At 44.1% G+C, this 23489-nt stretch overlaps 1 protein-coding gene across 1 annotated transcript in view; it reads left to right on the plus strand.

The window, feature by feature from the left end:
- LOC145399798 (uncharacterized) overlaps nt 1-23489 on the plus strand; it is a 662740-nt gene that overhangs the window by 539071 nt on the left and 100180 nt on the right. Inside the window, exon 10 of the mRNA XM_080272347.1 lies at nt 1549-1673. Coding sequence (XP_080128473.1) covers nt 1549-1673 — 125 coding nt within the window. The remainder of the gene's footprint in view (nt 1-1548; nt 1674-23489) is intronic.

A 23489-nucleotide genomic window follows, 5' to 3' on the forward strand; every position in this document is an offset into this window, starting at 1 on the left:
AGAGGTACGAATTAGTATGTATCAGTCCAATCACCATTTTCCCTCCCTCCATTATCCCATTTATGTCCGTCCCAGTCTCTCTCTCTCTCTCTCTCTCTCTCTCTCTCTCTCAGTATGTGTGCAGGTTCCACAGATAAGCACACTACGCAGACTTTACGGTACCATGGAGACTTTTAGGTTTAGAGAGAGAGAGAGAGAGAGAGAGAGAGATCCGTCAGCTCTCCTTCACACACTCTGACCTCACTCTTTCTCCCTCTGTGTTTGCCTGAGACAGTTACATAGATACAAAAACCTCACAGACCTTTCCGTCCCAACGAGATGATTCAGTCTTTGCCTTTGGACTATTATCTTAATCACCTTTTTAATTATTTTTTCTTTTTAATAATTTTAAGCGATTTAGTGTAACTCGAGTGCTGAGGGAATTATGTATGAATTTACTAATATTTTTAAGTCTCCCGTATACTGAATAAGTTTTGCTTTATATCGTGTAGGTTTTGAGAATTACATCTGTATCTCATGTTGATTAAGTAAGCTCCCTAACGCCTTTTCTTGAGCGATTTATTTTGCTTATTACACATTACTCTCATATTCTGTGCTATATAAATCCTTCAAACATCGCCATTCCCTCCGTAAGCAACGTACAAAATTATGTTAATGAGCCGTTTCCAAAAATAAATCGGTGAGGAAAAGGTGCTAGGGAGCCTCCTAACCCCACGAGAATACGAGGCTAAGACAAGGTTAGCTAAAGAAAAAAATCTCCATTCCCGCGCCAAGGATTGAAGCCAAAACCGACAGGAAAATGTGAGAAAAACTACCATGAAGGAAATAAGATCTCCCATGGAAATATCAGAACGAAGGATGAGTGTAAATACTACCCACACTATTTTCGCCTATATGGTAAAAGCAGTATCGGTGAAAGAGAAATATTGGTGTACTGCTCCTAAGAATATGTTTGGTTGGGGAGTGGCGATTGCATGCTCAACCAGGTGATTTTTTTATATTAGGCAGGTGAGAATAGGTAAGTTAAGTTCTCGTTGCTTGATTGGGCTGATTGATTGACAGGTGAAGCAGGTGAGGAATATGATTGTCTCTTGTAAAGCCGAATTTTGAGTCATAGGAGCTTTTGTGTGTGTGTGTGTGTGTGTGTGTGTGTGTGTGTGTGTGTGTGTGTGTGTGTGTAAATAATTGAGTATTCACCTGAGGGTTACGTGGGTCTCCCCTAGTTTGTCTCCCCCACTTAATATATTCTCCCCTGCCTCATCTCCCTAACCTCATCTTCCCAGTTTGTCTCCCCCACTTAATATATTCTTCCCATACTGCCTTATCTCCCAAACATCACCTCTCCAGTTTGTCTCCCTCACTTAATATATTCTTCCCATACTGTCTCATCTCCTTGGCATTATCCTCTCAGTTTGTCTCCCCTACTCAGTATATTCTCCCCATTATGCCTCATCACCCTAACGTCATCTTCCCAGTTATTCTCCCCTACTTAATATATTCTCCCCATTAAGTGATCCCACCCTAACCTCTTCTCCCTCCCCCTTACAGAGAGGCCCTGGAGCGGCGTGGGGTGGAGGTGGGGGGCGTGCAGGTGTACGCGGAGGGGTCCCGCACCCCCCTACCCCTCACCACCGACACGTACGTGCTGGGAGGCAAGACCATCAGAGTCAGAAGTAAGTGCTGGATTAAGTGTTTAGGGGGAACGTTCGTGAGGAATGGTTGAATAAGTGTTGATTTATGTATTGTTTTTACTATTATTATTATTATTATTTTGGGGGAGGGGGATATTGTGGCAAGTGTTGCAGTGATGTCGAAATATACTTAACCCATCCACTGCGATGACATTTTCCTTTTTTTTTTTTTTTTTCGTAAGTTTTGGCACTACATGATATCTTCCGCCTTTTTCATTAATTATATCACTTCAAGGGTGCTCTCCAAAACTGTTTGTTTAATTTGGTAAGTTTTCTGGGACAGGTGTAAAGGTAGGTGTTTTGGACAGGTGTGGTAATTAATGTCTCAGGTGTGGAGATAATTGATGTGGAGCAGGTGTGGTATTATAGGTAGAAAGTGTTGAATAAAGTGTTTTGGTTAAGTGCTGAGGATTGTTGTTCAGGTGAGAAGTGTTAATTAAAAGGTGTGTTAAAACAGACCGACGGTGAAGTGTTGTAGGGTGTATTTGGTTAAGTGTCTCTGTGGAAAGTGTTGAGGAGTGTTGTTTAGATGAGAAGTGTGGTCATTCGTAGGTGGGTAAGTGTGTCCGTGGAGTGTTGGGGAAAGTGAAAAGGTGTTGGGCGATTCAAGAAATTCTCAAACTGTTTTCCTTCCTCAACCGGACTTGGGACCTTATTCTTTGGGCACAGGAAGCTCCGTTGCACCTTTTCCTTAGCGATTTATTTTACCTTGCACAGCATTTTCTCGTTCCTTGTGTATATTTTTTTCAATAACATGCACGAAGATAATGGAACTTAATGTGCAGAATAAAACGCTAAGGTATAAGGTGTTACACCAAAACCACTTAAGATACGACCCTTGATCCCACAACCTTAAGACCAGCAGTCCATCTCCGTTACCACTTAGTCACTACCGTCTCTTGTGCTACAGGTGTGAAAATAGGTATTAGATCAGGTGTTAGAGAAATTAGTCCATAGAGTGAGAGAAGTTAGTGCACTGAAGTTAGAAAAGTTAGTGGATATTGTTGTTATTTGTTGTTTTTGTTTACGTTAATTTTGCTGTGCTGGGAGACTGTCCATTACTTGTGAAATTTAATGCTTATTAGGAAACATGAGCAGGTTAGGTTACTGAAGGAGAGAGAGAGAGAGAGAGAGAGAGAGAGAGAGAGACATATGGTATCATTTACACTAACTGCTATAATTTCCATAGCTGTTATCATCAGCCGTATCGCCACTGCTATGAATATTACAACCACTACTACTACCACTACCACCACACCACACTTCACCTCACCTCACCTCGCCTCACCTCACCTCACCTCGCCTCGCCTCACCTCACCTCACCTCACCCTGCCACACCACACTTCACCTCACCTCATCACACCACACCACACCACCCTATCTCATCCTCTGACATCAATACGTTTCCTATCCTGTTTAGCATTCACCCTCTTTCCTTCCCTAAATCCTTCCTTCCCTCCTCCTCCTCCCCTTGCACTCCTTCCATCCTTCATTCCCCCTTCTTTCTTTCCTTTCGTTCATCCATTCAATCATTCATTCATTCACTTACTTTTACTTCTTTTATCCTTCCCTTGTTTCTTGCCTCCCCATCTCTCTTCATTTTTCATATTTTTTTTCCTCTTCCTTCTCCCTTCTCTTCTCCCTTCTCTCGTTACTCCTTCATTCATTCGTTTGTCTTCTCCTTCCCTTCTTCCTTCCTTCCCTCCCTCCCTCCCTCCCTCCCTCTTTATCGCTTCTCATTTTCCGTTCTCGCTCTTTCTTCCTTTTCTTTTTTCTCATTTCTTTGTCATCCCTCCTTTCTTCCTTCCCTCTTTCCTCTTCCTCACCTTCCATCTCCTCCCTTTCCTCCTCCCCCTTTACCTCTCCCTGTCTTTCCATCTTCCTCTTCACTCTATCATTTTTCATACTCCTCCCCGACTCTGTCCCTTCCCTTTCCCTCTTCAGTTTTTTTCCTCCCACTTCCATCCTTCAACCCTCACCCTCCTGTCGTACCCCTCCCCCTCCTTCAGATTTTATTCTCCCTCTCCCACCCACCCCACTTCCCCCTCCCGCCCCCCACTCCATCCTCCCTCCCCATCACTGTCCTTCCACTTCCCATTCATTTCCTCCCTCCCTCTCATCCATCCTTTGCTTGTCATTCACCACAATATCCCTCTCCCCTCCCTCCCCTCTCTCTCTCTCTCTCTCTCTCTCTCTCTCTGTCTCTCTCCTCCTCCCTTCCTTCACCCCTCTCCCTTTTCTCACCCCTCTCCTTTCCCTCTCCCATTCCCTTTCTCCCCTCTTTTTGACCCTTCCTTTCCTTTTCCTTCCCTCTCCCTTTCTCCCCTCCTGCCTATTTTCTCTCTGTTCCCATCTCTCCCCTCTCCTCTTCCCTCTCAACCACCACACAGTCTTTCTTCCCTTTCCTGTCTGTCTTCCTCCTTTCCTCTCATTTTTCCTTTCCCTCCCTCCCTCATGCCTCCCCTTCTTTCCCTTTTCTCCTTTTTCTTTTCCCTTCCTCTGTTTGACTCCTAGGAAAGTTTGGTTGTAGCTTTCCCAATAAAAAGCAGTCTCGAAAGGACCAATTAAACTGTTGCTGTTTGTTTTCCTTTGTACTCCTTTGAACTCACCGCCCCTCTTGCTGTCTTTTTTCTTTCACCTCTTATCTTTTTCTCCTCCCTCCTCCCTTTCTCGCTCTCCCTCCCCTCCAGTCTTTTTCGTCTTCTCTCTCTCTCTCTCTCTCTCTCTCTCTCTCTTTGCTTTTCTGTCTCCACTTTTCTTCAAGCCTTTCTCCCCCTCTCTCTTTCTCTTATTCTCCCCCCCCCTTCTCTTACTTTTTCATCCCATATCTCTTTGTCTTTATATTTTCTCCACTCTCTCTCTCCCTCCCTCTCCCTCTCTCCCTCCCTCTTCCCCTCTCTCCCTCCCTCTTCCCCTCTCTCCATCTCCCTCCCCTGCCCTGATGGATGCCCACTATTAAAAAGGAACCTGGATCAAGTTGCCCTATTCAGACTACCTCGCTTTACTCTCTCTCTCTCTCTCTCTCTCTCTCTCTCTCTCTCTCTCTCTCTCTCTCTCTCTCTCTCCCTCCTTCCAATTATTCTTCCCCATCCTATTGATCATTCTCATAACCCTCCCTGTCTTCTCAGTCCTTTCTCTCCTCTTTTATTCCTTTCCCTTCCTCCTCTCTTCCCATCCATTCCTCCTCTCTCCACCCTTCCCATCCCTTCCCTTCTCCTCTGACCCATCCTCCTCCTTTTCCTTTTTGGTTTCCACGCTAGGGTGAAAACCTGCTCTGTTTGCTCAATTTCCATCTCCCTCTCTGCTCTCTTCGTGATTCACCCAAACGTTTTTAAATTTAGTGTCAGACCTGTATTTCTTCACCAATTCACTTCAAACCAGTTGTTCTTTGAGGAAATAACTTCAGATGTGTTTTTCTTTTTCAGTCTTTTATCTATGCCATTTGAAGGGTTTTGTGAGTTCAGAGGTCAAAGTATAGAAACGCACAAATTTTAGGTTCCTCTGTTGTTGTCTGTTCACTAGTCATCCTGGGAATTTTCACGAATAGATGTTAGTTTGCTGTGGTGATGTGGAGACCATCTTGCATTACCTTGGAATTGTTGGTAGGCTTTGATTATTCTTGTCTTATTTCCCTCTTCCGTTTTCCCCATCCCCTTCTCCACTCTTTCCTCTTCTCTTGCCTTCTCTCTCCCTTTGTCTTCTATCTTTGCCTCCTTCCCCCTTCCCTTCTCCCTCCTTTCCCTCTTCCCTTCTCCCTCCCTTCCTTTTTCCCATCCCTCTTCCCTTTCCCTCCCCTCCCTTCTATTAATAGGGTCGTTGGCTCAAGTTATCCTTTTCTCCCCTGCCTTGCCCTCTCCTCACCCCCTCCCAATTCCCCTTCTCTCCATCCCCTCCCCACCGCCCTTCGCTCCCTTCTTCCCTTCCCACTTCCCTTCTCTCCCTCCCCCTCTCCTCTCCCTCCCATCGCCCTCCCTACACCTGCTATCCCCCCTCATCCCCATCTATCTTCTTCTCTTCTCCCCTCCCCCTTCCCTTCCCCACCCCTTTGCCTCTCCATTCTCCCTCTCCTCTCCCTTCTCCCTCTCCCCTCCCACCCTCGTATTAAAAGGTCAGGCCTGGTCGAGCCTCCCTATTCAGCTCTAGCCTCCTGGGATATAGGGTTACGTGACGGGGAGAGGGATTTTTTGAACTCCTTTTGACTTCACTTTGAACTCTTTGATTTTACTTTGAATTCTTTTTTGTCACTTCCTCTTGACTTCACTTTGAATTCCTTTCGACTTCACTATGAACTCCTTTTGACTTCACTTTGAACTCCTTTTGACTTCACTTTGAACTCCTTTTGACTTCACTTTGAACTCCTTTTGACTTCTTTGAATTTGTATTGATCACTTTGAACTCCTTTTGACTTAACTTTGACTTCGCTTTGAACTCCTTTTGACTTCACGTTGAACTCCTTTTGACTCTCCCTCTCTGTGTATTTCCTCCACCTCTTTCTTCCCGCCCTTTCCCTCCTCTCTCCCCTTCCTCCCTCTCTCTTACTCCCCTCTTCCTCACCTTTGTCTCATTTCCTCTTCCTCTTCCTCTTCCCTCAGGCCTTCCTGCCCTTTTATTGCACTTTGTGGGGCCTCTTAGATATTTTTTTTATCTCAGTCTCCTCCTCCTCCTCCTCCTCCTCCTTCCTCCTCCTCCTCCTTCCTCACTCTCATCATCCTACCCTTCATTCACCATTCACTGCTCCCCGTTTTTTTTTTCGTCCGTTTTCTTTCATTCCCTCCTTTCCTATGGGTGACTGACCAGGATGTAGAAGCCGAGAATTATATTGTTAAAAAAAATATTAATAATCCCATCTAGTGTGTTCAGCCCTTTCAGTCTTGGTGTACTTTTCCCCCTTTAATTCTTGCTGCCTCCAGACTATTTTATTCAGCTGTGGGAGGCTTGTTGGGTACTGGAGGGGTTGGTAGAGGCTGTAAAATCTCTCTCCAGCTTCTCTCTTGAATGAAATCGTTTGGAGGTTAAAAGGTAGGTTTGTTTATCGGGAGGACGTCTATTATTCTGTGTTTTTTCTGGGTGTTTATCTGTCTGTCTACCTTTCTGTCAACCTGTCCACCTGACTGTCTGTGTCTGTTATGTATCTATCTAGCTGTTATATCCATCCATAAATCTCTATCGGTTTGTCTTAATTTATCTGTATCTCTATCTATCTGTCTATCTATCTGTCTGTCTGTCTGTCTGTCTGTCTGTCTGCCGTGACTTACAAGAAACACTCCCTCAACTCAATCAAACTTCGCCGCTCTGAACGTGATTTTAAGCCTCACGCTAAAGGAAAAAAAAAATGATAGATATAGATAGATAGATGGATGGATAGATAGACAGACAGATGGGTAAAATGGCGGGACTGAGCCTAGCCCCGGCCCCTTACGCTCCTGATAAGGCAAAAAATGATAGGATGACGGATAGACACACAGATAGGTAGATAGATAAAGAAATAGATAAATGTATATTCTAGTTTGTTTTTACATCTCTGTTTCATTTAAATATTTTTGTTTTTATCTTTTATTTTATTTTTTTGTTACATTGTCTTCTGTCATTCTTCGCTTTCTTATTTCTTCCTTCATTTTTCTTCCATCCTTCCTCCCTGCTTCATATCATCATTCTTCTTTCCTCCCTTCCTTTCTTCTCACGCTCCTTCCCTAATCCCTCTTTCTCTACTTCTCTTTCGCTTTTCCTTCTCGCCTTTTTTCTTTCTTCCTCGCTCTTTTCCTTTCCTCCTTTCCTCATTCTTTCTTCTTTTCTCCTTTTTCTTTCATCATTCTGTCCTTAATCATTCTTGTATATCTTTTTCTTTCTCTCCTTTTTCCTTCCTTCCTTCCTTCCCTTCCTTCCTCACTCTTATCCTCCCTCCTTCCTTCTTCATTCCCATTTTCTCCCTTTTCATTCATCGTCTTGTCCTCTGTCCTTCCTCCTTCGCTCCTCTCCCCCTTCCTTTTTTTTTTTTAATACCTTCTCGTGTGTGTGTGTGTGTGTGTGTGTGTGTGTGTGTGTGTGTGTGTGTGTGTGTGTCGTTCTTCCGTTTCTTCCTTTTCCTCTCCTTCAATCATTTTCTTCTTTCCAGCTCTCCTTACTCCTTTCCCTTCCTCCCATACTTCGTCATTCCTATCCTCTCCACTTCATTTCTTCCTCGTCTTCTCGCCCTCTTTCCTCTCCCTCTCTCTACCTCCTCACCCTCTTCCCTCCACCTCATTTCTCCCTCGTCTTCTCTCCCTCTTTTCTCTCCCCCTCTCTCTTTACCACCCCACTTTCTTCTCTCTCCTTCTTGCCACGCTTTCTTCAGTCTATGTCCATTAACTTTTTCCCCTACACAACAAAACATTATATCTATCTATCTATTTTTTCTGTCTCCCTGTCTATCTATCTATCTGTCTTTGTCTGTCCTCCATCTTTCCCTCTCTCTTCTTCCCTCCCTCTTTTGCGCTGTCGTTCCCTTCCTTCCTTCCTCCTTCTTCATCATACACTCCTTTTCCTCTTTTAGTTCCTCCTGTTTTTCCTTCTTCTTATCGCCATCCCTCTCTTCTCCCTCCCTCCCACTGCTTATGCACTGTTTATCATTCTCTCTCTCTCTCTCTCTCTCTCTCTCTCTCTCTCTCTCTCTCCTTCTTTTCCTCCCACATTGTTCGCTCCTAATCCACTCTTCCCTCCCTCCCCCTTTCCTCCCTCCCTGCCTCCTTCCTTCCCTCCCTCCTTCCTTCCCTCCCTCCTTCCTCTTTCCTCCCTCCCTGCCTCCCTCCTTCACCTCTCTTCCTCTCCGCTTGCCTCTGACCCGTAAGATTGAACCAGCTGTTAGTGGGGCGAGAAATGAGAACGTCCCATTTTCCCTTAAAGAAAATGGAGTGTCGGCCGAGAGGACAGACTTCGGCAGATTTACTATGCAAACTCTTGTTGGGTTTGCAAAAATTTACTGCATTCAAAAGACGTAATATACTGTAACACATTTTTAGATGAAGGAGTAGCGTTATTTATGTACGTGTATTTATTTATTTATTTATTTTTCAGCAGTGTCGTTCATGCAAAAAAAAAAAAAAAAAAAAAAAAAAAAAAAGCACGCATTAGCATATTCAGCCTTTCCAACCTACTGTAGCTTCTGTGAATCCAGTAGGACTTTTTTGGGACACCCCATATATTAAATCTTTATATTAAATCTTTGGTAATTCCTTGTATCATTTGAGTTATGTATTTTTAGATGCGGGAGCTTCTTTAGTATCGAGCCCGTCCTTCTTACTTGCTGATGATTTTTCGAAACGAGGTGCTTCACTCCCGTAGACTTTTGATAATAATTTAAGAAACTAGGTGCTTCACTCCCGTAGACTTTAGAGGTGCTATATATTTGGTCTCTGAGTTCCCTATTCTGAGTAATGCTTTTGTTTTTGTTTTGGTGAGTAATAGCGCCCTCTCTCTCTCTCTCTCTCTCTCTCTCTCTCTCTCTCTCTCTCTCTCTCTCTCTCATCTTTTAATCCCTCCCCCTCCATCTCATCACCTTCATTTCACACTCCTGCCCACATTAACACCCCCACTCAGTCATTTCTCTCTCTCTCTCTCTCTCTCTCTCTCTCTCTCTCTCTCACACACACACACACACACACACACACACACACACACACACACACACACACACACACACACACACACACACACACATATCCTTCCCTTCCCCTCGTTATCTCAACATTTCCCCTCTTTCTCGTATTTCCTTTCCCCTCTTCCTTTCCTTCCACACCCATAACTTTCATGCTTCCTCCCGCGTTACCTTATTCTCTCTCTCTCTCTCTCTCTCTCTCTCTCTCTCTCTCTCTCTGTTCTTCCCTCCCCCGTCGCTCCTCCCCTGTCTTTCTCCTTCCCCTTGTCTCCCCTTTCTTCTTTCTCTTCTCCCTCCACCCCTCTTTCTTCCTTCCTTTCTCTCACGCTTCTCTTCCCTCTCTTTTTTCTGCTATCCTCCCCTCTCCCATATTTCTTCCCATCCATCTCCCCTCTCTTCATTCTCTCTTCCATCTTGTCCCCTTTCTTCTTCCTTCTCCCCTCTCTTCTCTTTCCTTCCTCTTCTCCTTTTTCTCTCCTCTCTCTCCCCTCTCTCATATCCCCTCCCCTATTTCTCCTTGTCTGTCCCCTCCCCTCCCCTCCCTCTATCTCCTTGTCTTTCCCCTCCCCTCCCCTCCCCTCTTTCTCCTTACCGCTCAGGTCAAATAAGGCAACCCGAGTGTGGTAGTATTGGATTGAAAGGGTCCAGTTCACCCCTTTGACGGTGGACCAGGCAGGCAGGCAGGCAGGCAGGCAGGCAGGCAGGCAGGCAGGCAAGCAGGGAGCGAAGTAGGGAGACAGAGAAGTACTTAGGCAGGCAGGCAAGCAGGGAGCGAAGTAGGGAGACAGAGAAGTACTTAGGCAGGCAGGCAGGCAGGCAGGGAACGAAGTAGGGAGACAGAGGCATTAAGGCAGGCAGGCAGGCAGGGAGCGAAATAGGGAGGCAGAAGCACTTAGGCAGGCAGGGAGACAGGGGGCGAAGTAGGAAGGCAGAGAGGCACTTAGGCAGGCAGGCAGGCAGGCAGGGAGGGGGATGTGAAGAGAGAAGAGTAAGATACGAGGCAAGACAGATTGATTAGAGGGTATGATAGAGAGAGAGAGAGAGAGAGAGAGAGAGAGACAGGTTCACTCAAATTACCTTCCGCTAATCCCGCCCAGCCGGCCTTGTGTCTGTCTGTATCTGTGTCTGTCTGATTTGTCTGTGCACGTGTCTGTATGTGTGTGAACTTGTCTTTATTCATGTATGTGTCTGTGTGTACGTGTATGTATGTGTGTCTGTGGGCGATCGTATTTGTGTCTGTGTGTACGTGAATAGATGTGTGTTCGTGTATGTGTCTGTCTGTGTTTGTGTGTGTATCATATGTGTCTGTGTTTATATGTGTCTGTATCTGTGTGCGTTTTCCATTTTGTATGCATGTAATATTGTGTCTGTATTTGTGTGAGCTCGTATGTGTGCGTGTTTGTTTATTTCTGTGCGTGAAAGTAATTTTGTGTAAGGCTATGTGGGATATTGGTATGTGTGTTTGTACATGTATTCACACACACACACACACACACACACACACACACACACACACACACACACACACACACACACACACACACACACACACACACACACACACACACACACACACACACACACACATTTGAGATCAGTACACCAACACTCCCACGCTCTCATACGATCACGGATACATACAAGACCTAACACACACACACGTACACACAAAGGACTCAGACGTGCACACACACTAAAACGCACACACAGAGTCCAAGATTCATGTGATTATGTCCGGAAGATTCATGTGATTCGCCCCTCCCCCTCCCCCCTTATCATTATCCTTCCCCTTTACCTGTTCCCTATTCTCTCTCTCTCTCTCTCTCTCTCTCTCTCTCTCTCTCTCTGTCTCATTCACCTCCCCACTCCCCACCCCCACCATTGAAGGCATAATGTGGAGTGTGCTTATGTGCTGTAGTGGAGTGGACATGGCGTTACATACATTGCGTGGAGTGGAGTGAGGTGATGTGGAGTGGGGTGGAACAGGGTGGAGTATTGGCGTGGAAAGGGAGCAGAGGTGATGCCAGTTGGTGTATTTGGTGTGGAGTACAGGTGGTGTGGCTAGCGGGGATGGTGTGGAGTATTTGGGTGGAAGGCAGGCTGGTTGCAAAAGTGGTGTGAAGAACAGATGATGTTGAGTGGTGTGGAAGATACGTTGTGTGGAGTGGTATGGAAGATAGGCGGTGTGGAGTCGTGTGAAGTTTCTTTGCTGGCGTTATGTGGAGCGGCTAACTCACTCAGTAGTCTTCCCACATACCACACCTCCACATGTCACCACTTCGGCGCTAACACCCACCGTCCATACTGAATACATGCTAGGGCTGTTTCATACAAGACTGGTGTATTGGTATTAGAGGGGGTATTTTTACAGCATGTCGGCGGGCTGCTTGGTATATCACTAAAGTCTGCTTCAGCGAAAGTCTGATCCTTAAACTGTTCTCTGCCCCAGCCGGGATTCGAACCTAGGACCATTGGGACTGCAGGTCACCTCTCTACCTACTCGGCCACACCGCCTCGTTGGTAGATAGATTAGATAGATAGTTGTGTATAGGGAGGATTGAGGTGTGCAGGGGTGGTGTGGAGCGGTGTGAGGTGTTGTGGGGTGGTGTGTAGTTGGGAGGGGTGTAGGGTAGTGTGGATTGGGCTGGTGTGGGTGGTATGGAGTGGTGTGGGGCGGAGAGAGGTGCAGGAGTGGCGTGAAGTGGGCTGGTGTGAGTGGAGCAGCTGGAGTGGAGGGCGAAACAGGCTTGGAGTGGAGGATAGAGTGGGGTTCAAAGTGGAAGCGATAACAAGAGTGGGAATGGGAATTGGAATGGGAATGTGAGTAGGGAGAGGATCGGGAATGAGAACTGGGAAAGAAATGGATATGGAAATGGGAATGGAAGTAGGCAGAGAACCAGGAATGAGGGTTGGAATGGAAATGGGAATGGCAGTTGAAATGGGAATGGGAATGGGAGTAGGAATCAAACTGGAATTTAGAATGGGACTATAAGCTGGGAATTAGAATCGAAATGGAAATAGGAATCGAACTGAGGATGGGAATGGGAATGGAATTGGGAATGGGAATGGCAGTAGGAATACGCATGACCGGGGGGAGGAGCGAAAATGGAATTAGAGTCAGAATGAAGATCAGATTAGACGTGAGAGTAAGAGAATAAATTTTAAAATGAAACAGTGAATGTGAGTGGGAGTGGGAATGGGGATGGAAGTGGGAATGGGAGTGGGAATAAGAATGGGAATGGGAGTGGGAATGGGAATAGTAGTGGGAGTGGGAATAGGCCCAGAGGTGAAATAAAGGGTGGGTGAAAATAAGAGTAGGCGAGAAGAAGGAATGGATGATTATAGCAGAGAATAGTGTATATGTTGATTTTCACACACACCTCGGTATTACATCCTGTAGAAAGTCCATATTATTATTATTATTATTGTTGTGATTGTTAGTTATTTTTGTTGTTATTTAAATATTTATTGTTTTCTGACGATGTTTTGGCAGAAAATATGCGTTTTTGGTCGCTTTTAAGCAAATAATTATCAAAAATAATGTCTGTATATTACCTTCTGCAGTTGTCAAAACGAAGAGAGAGAGAGAGAGAGAGAGAGAGAGAGAGAGAGAGAGAGAGAGAGCAAAAAGATATTAGGAAAACTGAGCATCCTTTAGGAATTCGTTGGATTTGGGAATAATAATAAGGGGTTTAGGTCCCTCCCCTCTCCCCCCTTCCCCCTCCCCCTCCCTTCCGGTCTCTCTCTCTCTCTCTCTCTCTCTCTCCCCCCATTTCTACTCTTGTCTTCTGGTTTTCTCTCCTTTCATCCCCTTTCCATCTTATCTCCCTTCCTCTCGCTTTCATTCCTTCCCCAACATTCCTCTCTCTTTCCATCCCCTCTCCCTTTCCATCCCCTCTCCCTTCCTCTCCCTCTCCCTCTACCCTCTTTCTGCCCCTTCATCCCTTCCTCTCTTCATCCTCTCCTCTCTTTCTGCCTCCCCTCTTTCTGCCCCTTCATCCTTCCCTCTCTTCATCCCCTCTCTCCTCTCCTCTCCTCTCTTTCCCCTCTCCCTTCCTCTCTCCTTCTCTCTTTCCCCTCTCCCTTCCTCTCTCCTTCTCTCTTTCCCCTCTCCCTTCCCCTCTCCTTCCCTCTTTCCCCTCTCCCTTCCCCTCTCCCTCTCTCTTTCCCCTCTCCTTCTCTCTCTCCCCTCTCCCTTCCCCTCTCGTGTCCCCTCCAGTAATTAGGATCAACAAGCCGAGTCCCACTCCTCCCTCTCCTCTCAAAAGCGACATTCTAAAAACTTACTCCGAAAAGTGTTGATTCCGTAATTGGCAGACATAGGAAGTAGTGGGAGTATGTCGCAGTATATTCTCTCTCTCTCTCTCTCTCTTTATATATATGCAAGTACTGACATCATGTGTATCTGTTATATAATATGATTAAATATTTGTACATAATTCTGTTATATAATATGATTAAATATTTGTACATAAACTCACTCTACATGTGAAAGCTGAAATAAACTGTACAACTCACTTCATCTACCTGTAAATTGAAGTGTGCTCTAAAAGGTAAAGGTGTGGACAGACTCCTTGAGGTGTGTACCCACGATGCTCATCTCCTCTTGAGCCTGTGAGCCTTGACAGTTTATTCCTCCATTAAATTGGGACACGAATCTCACTCCATCATCCACTTTACCACAGATCCATCCCGTAGTTGTTACCCGAGGTGCTCAATTTATGTATACGGCGCCTGCTCCCCGCGACAGGATTTGATCCCTGGCTTTATTAAACAGCGAGGAATGACAGGCACTCGGCCACCGCAGTAGTGATGTGCAGTCCTCCCCCTGAAACTAAATTAACCCACTCAGTCGTGACCCAGACCCTCGTTTTAAACTAATCTTGCCACCTGTAGATGATTTTATTTAGTGCAGGAGAACTTTAGTAGTGAAGGCCATATATATATATATATATATATATATATATATATATATATATATATATATATATATATATATATATATATATTATAGATAGATAGATAGATAGATAGATAGATAGATATTTATAAGGGCAGTAGTCGTCTGGCCATATCGTCGTCATCATCATCCTCTTCATCATCGTCATCATCATCATCATCATCATCATCATCATCATCATCATCATCATCATCAATCCCTTTCTCATTTTCCACAAAAGGATGGGGTGAGGTAAGGTCCAGAGAGCAAGGGAAAAAAAACAATAGACGGAGAGCTATTAAAAGTCTGTTTTGGATTTAGTTTATTGCTGTAGATATAACAACAGTGAAATAACAGAGCCATCATTGCAGTGGGAGGTAAAGTAAATTCTGAGTGAATTGAAATAAACTCCACTTCCTTTTAGCCAAATAAAAATGAAAGGAGGATAGACACAGTGGGGTTCGATTACAAGGTTCAGAAATAGACCCCCCTTTGTATCCGAATGTGTTCTAAAAAAAAAAGAAGAAGGTGAAGAAGAATTGGAAAGAAGTGGGTGCGGCTGATTGTGTGGATAGGATCAAAGTGCACGGTTAATTGACTCTGGGGTTGATTGAGGGAAAGATTAGTTGATTGGGGAGGAAAAAAAAAAACAAGAAAAAGAAAAAGGAAGAAGGGAGATTGTTGTAGAGAGAAAAAAAGATTGTCTGACATACAGGGTTCATGTTCAGAATGAAATTGAAAAAAGAAAAAAAATGTCTTCCTTATGGAGTTATGTAGAAGGACGTGGATTTGTTTTGTGTATTTATGTATTTTGTAGACTAAATTAGGGGTTGATTTTGGTCATAGAGGGTACTGTGTTAATTGGTGTGATAGTAGTGATGATAGTGGTGGTAGGTAGCCTGATTGTAGTGTGTTTGTTAATAGATAGTGGTAGATAGTGTTAATACGTGTGCCAGTGTGTGTGTGTGTGTGTGTGTGTGTGTGTGTGTGTGTGTTATGATGGTAGATGTTGGTATGTATGGTAGGTGAGGATGATGGTTGTAGTTGATGAACATAAACGGTGTTATTAGTTAGGACTGTGTGTGTGTGTGTGTGCGTAGTAGCTGTGGTGGTTGGAGTTGTTAGACAGGGGTATGGGTAGTTGTGGTAACTGTGGTGGTGTTAATAAAAGAGGTAGTAGATAGTGACGTGGTATCGAAGGTGGTGGTAGATGAGGATGATGATGATTAACGATGGTGATGATGATGATAATGATGATGATGATGATGCTTTTCTATAAATTTTTCTTGCTTCTCTCAGACGATCTCAGTAGTTCAGGAGAAACTTTTCGTAGTAGAGGGATTTTTATTACCGGTAACCTTTTCAGTACAAGATATCTCCCCTTAGCTGAGGAAAATCGTCTGGAGAGAGCAAGAATAAAACACAGAAGACGTCATCATATTCTTCAGATCAACCCCTTCAGTTTGGTGGTTTTATTGTTTTATTTTCATTGCCTCCAGACGATTTTATTCAGCTTTTGGGAGACTTCTTGCGGTGACGAAGGTTCCTACTCGTATTGTCGTCGGGTTAGGAGGTTCCCTAGCACCTCTTCCTTAGCGATTTATTTTTGGGTGTGGCTGGTTAACATCCTTTTGTACATTATGCTAAGTATGGCCTATTAGCAGGAAGGTGAAATAAAAAAAATAATAAATCGTGTAGGAAAAGGTGTTAGGGAGCTTCCTTACATGATGAGAATACCTGCCTAATGCTATAAAGTCTATATCTAACCTCTCAAGTTCTACAAATTCTCCAGAGCTGAATAGCCTGGAGATAAAAATATGATAAAAAAAATGTCATAGGATGGAAGATGATGAGCTGAGTAAAATCGTCTGGATACGGCAAGAATTAAATAAAAAAAAATCCCCAGGAGCAAAAGAGGTTAAAGTCCTATCAATCCCTTGTTCCAAAAAGGTAAAATGGAAGCGTCAGGCAGTTCTTGTATTTTCTGCGGCGACTTTACACTGGAAGGACGTGCAGAGGACTGGAATCTGGAGCCTCGCAGAGTTCCATCATTCCAGAATTTCCCGTGTGTGTTTCCTTTGACGTGTTGAGATTGACTTGAGGAGAGGCCGGGATTCTGGGCCCGTCGAAAGGTTTCTCGTGTTTCGAATGGATTGTCGTCGTCTCCGTAGGGTTCAGCTGCCTTGAAACATTCCGTCATAAAGGTTTCTCATGAGGGTTTCACATTCTCGAGGCTTCTTAGAATATAAGCGTCTCGAGGCTTCATTCGTAAAAGCTAGTTGTCTCGAGGCTTTACTCTTGAGGGTTTAGCTGCAGCTGTTTTGAGGCTTCTTAGAGTTTAGCCCTCTCGGTGCTTCACACTTTAGAATTTCACTGTTTTGAGGCTTCACTCAGGCTTTAGCGGTCACAAGGTGTCAGTCATAAGAGTTTATTTGTCTCAAAGCTTCATTCATGAATATTTATCTGTCTTAAGGCTTTCATAAGGGTTTGGCAGTTTCCAGGGCTTTCATAAGGATTCAACTCTTTAAAGGTTTTCACTCAAGAGGGTTTTGCCGCCTCGAGGCTTTCAGTCAAGGGTTTAGCTGTCTGCAAGTTTTCACCCATAATGCTTTCTCCGATCTTAAGGATTCATTGTTTCAAGGGGGATTCACAAATTGATAAGGATTCACTTTGTGAAAAATATCACTCGTAAGGGATTCACTGCTTTATAATGAATTTTTGTCTCATAAGGGATTGACTATTTTGTAAGGGCTTTCTGTCTTATGAGAGATCATTGTCTCATAAGGGATTCACTGTCTCATAAGGGATTCACTGACTCGTAAGGGATTCACTGACTCGTAAGGGATTCACTGTCTTGATAGGCATTAACTCAAAGGTTTCACTCCTAGAACCTGTACCGAAGGGTGTTCCTGTCCTTTTTTTTTTATTCATGAGGTTTTCACTGCTTCATGAGGGATTCAGTGTTTCATAATCAAAGTTTTGCAGAGTTATTTACTGTCTCAAAAGAGATTCATGCACTGTCTGAGTAGGAATTCTTTCTGTCAAGGAAATCATTGTCTTGTAAAACTCTCATTTAGGTTTCCACTGTTGTCAGGAATTTACTCATTAAGATATTCCCATAAGTTTCATTATACCGAACAGTTTTATTGGAAGATATCGTAAAGGGTTTCATGCATTGGGTTTTGCTTGTTATAAGGCTTTTATTTTCTCACAGAGCTTCGTCTCAAAAGATCTTGCTTGTCTTAAGAGATTTCAGACTCAAGTCGTTTTTTCTTTTGGTCTTTGGCGATGGAACGAATTGCTGTCTCAAAATCCATTGTTTCCGAAATTGCCCTGGGAATTTTTCGAATATTCTCCAGTGGTTTTGATATCCTGTGCTGTCGCCCCCACGTGTCGCCTTCTTTTCTTATTTCCATTCTTTCTCTTCAGTTTCTCTTTTCAGTTCTCTGTGCGCCTTCTCTCTTCCTCGCATATTTATTCTCCTTTTCACACACACACACACACACACACACACACACACACACACACACACACACACACACACACACACGACCATCATCTTCAGCTCTTCCTCTCTATCCCACCTTTCTTCCCCATCCCCCTCTCCACCACCCCACTTGCTTCCCACACCATCTCATCCCTTCCCCTTCCCCAATTCCCCTTCCTCAACCCCACCTCCTTCTTTCCCAAACCTCTCATTCCTTTCCCAGCTTATACTTCTCAACTTTTCCTTTCACTTGCTTCCATCTCCCCACCACAGTTCCTTCTCTTCCTTCCTCAAACCTTCCAGTTCAACTCTTCTCCCTTTCCGCAATTCCCCAGTTTCTCCTACATTCCCCAGCCTCTCCTTCCTCATTTCCCAGCCTCTTCCCCATTCCCAAGCCTCTCCTTCCGCCTTCCCCAATTTTTCACCCCCAACTTTTCTTCCCCATTCCCTAGAGTCGTCTTGCCCATTCCCCATCTTCTTCTCCATTCCCCAGCTTTGCCTTTCTCATTCCCCAACTTCTTCCCTATTCCCCAGCCTCACCTTCCCCATTCCCCAGCCTCACCTTCCCCATTCCCCAACCACCTCTTCCCCCATCTCACCCCCATTTCTCGCTTCTCTGGCCATATTGTCTAACCAAATATAGGCCACTGGTTAGTCTGCAACCCACCGTCTTGTTGACATAGCCGGGCCGACCAGTGGATAGGCAGCGAGTTCGCGTTTACAGTGACTATTTCCGTAACGTGTGTGTGTGTGTGTGTGTGTGTGTGTGTGTGTGTATAAAGTTTCTGTGGATAAATGGGTGGTGTAACTTACCTGTGTCTGTGCAAGTGTAGAAATATGAAGACAGTCATTATCATCGTAACTCCCGTACCAATATAACTACACTGTCTTAGTTACATTTAAGTCATTCTGTGGATTCTTCTTAACTGATATATTCATGTGGGACTGCTGTGATATGTACTCAGCAATGTGTATATCCGTGTCTGTCTGTTGTGTATTACTACCTCTTGATTTATATATGAGTAACTTTTTATTATGCTATCTTTTCCTCTCCACAACTACCACTACCACACCTGCAGCCACACTACCACAACGAGTACTGTCCCCACCACACAGCCAGCACTACCACTACCACCACAATTACCACCGCCACCACAAACATCATTACCACCACCACCGCCACAACTTCTCGCCACCTTCACCATTAACCTGATGAACAGAAAGGAGATTACTCTCTCTCTCTCTCTCTCTCACGTTTCCTCTCTTCATTTCTGTATATCTATTTTCCCCTTTTCATTCTCTGTCCCTTTTCCTTTCCATCCATTTGTTAGTATTTCCTGTTGTTCTTTTCATCTTCGTCTCCCTGTTCTACTTTTTTTTTCATTCTTTCTGTCCTTTTCCAACCCCATCCACGCTTTTTTCCCCTCATTTCCCCTCTTTCTCCCTCTCCATCTCCGCTTTTCCATTCTTCCTCTGTTTCCCCTCTTCCCCTTGCCTTCCTCCCCTCTTCAGTAATGAGAGAGCCCACACTATCCTGTATCCTCTAGCCCAAGGTCCTCACATACCGAGTAGACTTGTTACGCCAAACCATAAACAAACTCCCTTGCCGCCTCCCACTTTAATTTTCCCTCCTCCTCCCTCCTCCTTTCCGCGTATGTTTCCATCCTTTTTTTTTTTTTTTTTTTTTTTTTTATCCTCCTGTGCTTCTCCTTCCCCTCTTTTTTCAACCAATATGTCATGGAGACCATATTGTCATTGCATACTTTCTTTCTTCTCTCTTCCAAATGTTTGTCAGTCTGGGCGCCATTCCTTTATTTCGTCACCAGTTCACTTCTAGCTTGGTACACTAATTCTTTGGGAAATTATAAAGATATGCCTTGATTATCAGAGTCTTTTATAGGATTTTATGGGGTCATAGTCGTTTGTTAAATTTGGCGACACGCATCCGAAGAGTTTATTCGGTTATGTGCAGATCTTTGCTAGATGTATACACCTGGGCTCACGAACCGAGAGTGAGTGATGTTTTCCTCGGCACATTGTTTGTGTGTGTGTGTGTGTGTGTGTGTGTGTGTGTGTGTGTGAGAGAGAGAGAGAGAGAGAGAGAGAGAGAGAGAAGTAATTCGAACAGTCTAGATCTGATTATACCCAAATTTGTTGGAGTACAGAAGAACAGCCAAAGAACTGACGTATTATTTTTGAGAACAGTAGTCCAGTGGTCGTGATTACAGGGTTCTGTCAGAGTTTAACATGGCAAGATCAACTTGAGCAGCTTTTATGTGATTTAGACGAAACTTGGGGTAAGGGTTGAGGGTAATGCAGGAACGAAGGGGTTTGAATATGAGAAAAATCAAAGAGCAAGGTCAAAGTGCAAGGTCAAAGTTCGATTCATGTGTCTGTCTGTAAACAAAATAAATTCTGTAAACAAAATAAATAAAGCAGTTTGGGTTCGATTTGGATCAGATTTGGTGGAAGGGTTAAGGGTCAGTTAAGGAGTTGACCAGCTGATTTTGAGAACAGTGGCAGTGTTAAGGGTCGGGCAAGAATGAAGGAATAAGCTTATGAGAGCAATCAGCCTATGGTCATGGCCACCGTCAAGTGTTCGGCCCGTAGACTTATTCTAGGGCGCGGGTGTTGCACTTATTTTTTTTTAATCCTTTTTATCCATTTTATCCATTTTCTCTTGTTTCAGCCCTCATTTTCTTTCCTCCCTCTTTCTTTTTTCATGGGCAGAAAATGGGAAATAGGAACAATAGGGGATAAAGGAAAATGGAGGGGAATCTAGCCAGACAGCCCATAGACCCCTGGGTAGACTCGTTACGCCAGACCATAAACAAACTCCCCCGCACCTCTCTGTATCTAGAACCTCCCATTTTCTCCCCTTCCTCCCATTTTCTCCCCTTCCTCCTCCTTTTTGACGGGGAGCAGATGGTGAGATGCCGATAACGGAGGATGAATGGGAAGGGAAACAAATCTAACTCCAGGCCATAAACAAACTCGCCAGCAAATATCTTTAGCTCTCCCCATTCCTCCCTCCCTTTTCCCTTTACTTCCTTCCTCATTTTCCTTTTTCCTCCTTTCTCTTTTTCCTCTTTTCTTTTTCTTCTCTTTTCCTTCATTATATTTTTCTGGACAGCTAAATTGAAAAGGCGATAACGGATGAAAAAAGCGGAAAAGATCAGGCCATGGAGCCTCAGTACGCAGCGGGTAGACGCGTTACATTACACCATTATCATACTCCCTCAAAATTCCCACGGTTTTTTCCCTTTCCCCCCCCCCTCCATTCTCAACCTAGTTTCCTTGGCGTAAGAGGGGGAAAAGAGCAATAACTGAGGAAGGGGAAGCAGGAGAGTATGTGATAAAGAGAGGAATGAAGAGGTAAAGAATGGCAGGGTTGTGTGGTGTGGGGAAACGAGTCACTAAGGTCCGAATGAGGCTCTGTGGTTAGGTCGGGGAAGAGCTTTGACCCACTTGTCTCTTGGGTAAATATTATCTTTTTTCTCTTTCCCTCTTTCTCTCCCCCCCTCCCCAACACTGCTGTCCTCTTTACAAGTCCTCTTTCAGTCATCCTGTCTTCCTCTCCGTCACTTCGTTCTTTCTGTCCCTTCGTATCTGCCATCCATTTTATTTTCCTTCTTCTTATCACCTGTTTCTTTCTTTTCCCTCTTTTCTCTTCCATTTTTTGCTTTGTTTCATATTTACACATCCGCACTTATTTTTTTTTTTTACCTACGTTTTCATTTCTTTTGTATTCTGCTTTCCTATACCAACTCCTGTTTTCCTTCCATTCATTGCAGTTTTGTTTCCTCTGTTTCATTCACCGGACCAACATCTTTTTATGCTCCCATTTTACTTTCTTTCTTTCTTTTCTGCATGATCGTCCTCTTTCACCTCTTGATTGAATTTCTCCCTCTGTCCCTTCCATTTCCTCTTCCTCTTGTTGAATCTTCGTCTCTCTCTTTCTCCCCCTCACATACCTCTTATTCTGTCACTCACCCTTCTTCCTTTGTCTTCTTTTATTAACTTGCGTTCCTCGGCATTCTTTTCTTCTCTGTCTCTTTCCTATTCTTGTCCTACCTCTTGCTCTTCCATCCCTTTCATTCCTTACATTTTTTCATTCCCCTTGGCTCTCTTTCTCTCTCTCATTTCTCACACTTTTTCTTTCTCCTTTGCTGTCTCCCTTTCATTTCTCACACTTTTTCTCTCTCTTTTGCTCTTTCCCTTTCATTTGTCACGCTTTTTATTTCTCTTTGTCGTCCTTCCATTCATTCCTCACACTTTTTTGTTCCCTTCATTGCCTTTCTCTATTTCGTTTCTCAATTTTTTTTTCATTATCCTTTACTGTCTTTTTTCAGATCCTCTCTTGCTTTTCCTTTATATTTCTCTCTCTTTCAATATTGTGTACGTTCTGCTTACCTATTTCCTTCCCTTTTTACTTCCCTTTCTTCATTCCCCTCTCCTTCCACTTCTCGTTCGTTCCTTCCTTCCTCACACAATCCTCTGATAGTAAGAGAAAAGGCAAAAATAAATAAATAAAATGAATTAATTAATTAATACATGAAATAGAGATTCCTTACATGGGTGGAAAAGAGGAAAAGGGAAAGTTATGAAAGGATTAAAGAAAAATAGTGGTGGTTGTGGTAGGTGATGGTGGTAGTTGTGGTAGGTGATGGTGGTAGTTGTGGTAGGTGATGGTGGTGGTTGTGGTAGGTGGTGGTGGTAGTTATGGTAGGTGATGGTGGTGGTTGTGGTAGGTGGTGGTGGTAGTTATGGTAGGTGATGGTGGTGGTTGTGGTAGGTGATGCTGGTAGTTGTGGTAGGTGATGGTGGTGGTTGTGGTAGGCGATGATGGTGGTTGTGGTAGGTGATGGTGGCAGGTAATGGTAGATGCATAATGGTAGGTAATAGTGGTTGGCTGGTTAGAGGTGATTGTGGCAGTGGAGAGCGATGGTGGTTGATGATGGTGGTTGATATAATTGGAGCCAGGAATGGTGGTTGTTGCCTGACGATGTTTATTGATGCCGCTAATTACACCAAGAGGGGTAGAGTGAGTCGTTGAATGGTGGTAGTTGAGATTGTGGTAGGTTAAATGGTGGTAGTTGGGATTGTGGTAGGTTGTTAAATGGTGGTAGTTGGGATTGTGGTAGCTTGTTGAATGGTGGTAGTTGGGATTGTGGTAGGTTGTTAAATGGTGGTAGTTGGGATTGTGGTAGGTTGTTAAATGGTGGTAGTTGGGATTGTGGTAGCTTGTTGAATGGTGGTAGTTGGGATTGTGGTAGCTTGTTAAATGGTGGTAGTTGGGATTGTGGTAGGTTGTTAAATGGTGGTAGTTGGGATTGTGGTAGGTTGTTAAATGGTGGTAGTTGGGATTGTGGTAGGTTGTTAAATTGTGGTAGTTGGGATTGTGGTAGGTTGTTAAATTGTGGTAGTTGGGATTGTGGTAGGTTGTTAAATTGTGGTAATTGGGATTGTGGTAGCTTGTTAAATGGTGGTAGGAGGTGAGATGAATTGTGGTAGCTGTTGTTGGTTGAAGAAAATCGTGTTTAATTGATAAATACGGTTTCTACCACAATTACCACCATCACTACTACGATTGTGGTAGTTGTGGTGCTGAGTTCTTTATTTTGCAACAACTACCACCATCTGTACCACTATAATAACAGCCGTTGTGGTAGAAAATGGTAGTTAACGAGTAGAGATGGCGTTTTTACCACAACTACACACATCTTACTACCATCTGTATAT

Source organism: Coenobita brevimanus, chromosome 50 (assembly GCF_032717465.1).
Source record: "Coenobita brevimanus isolate Jiangsu-jjx chromosome 50, ASM3271746v2, whole genome shotgun sequence".
In the NCBI taxonomy this organism is placed as follows: Eukaryota; Metazoa; Arthropoda; class Malacostraca; order Decapoda; family Coenobitidae; genus Coenobita; species Coenobita brevimanus.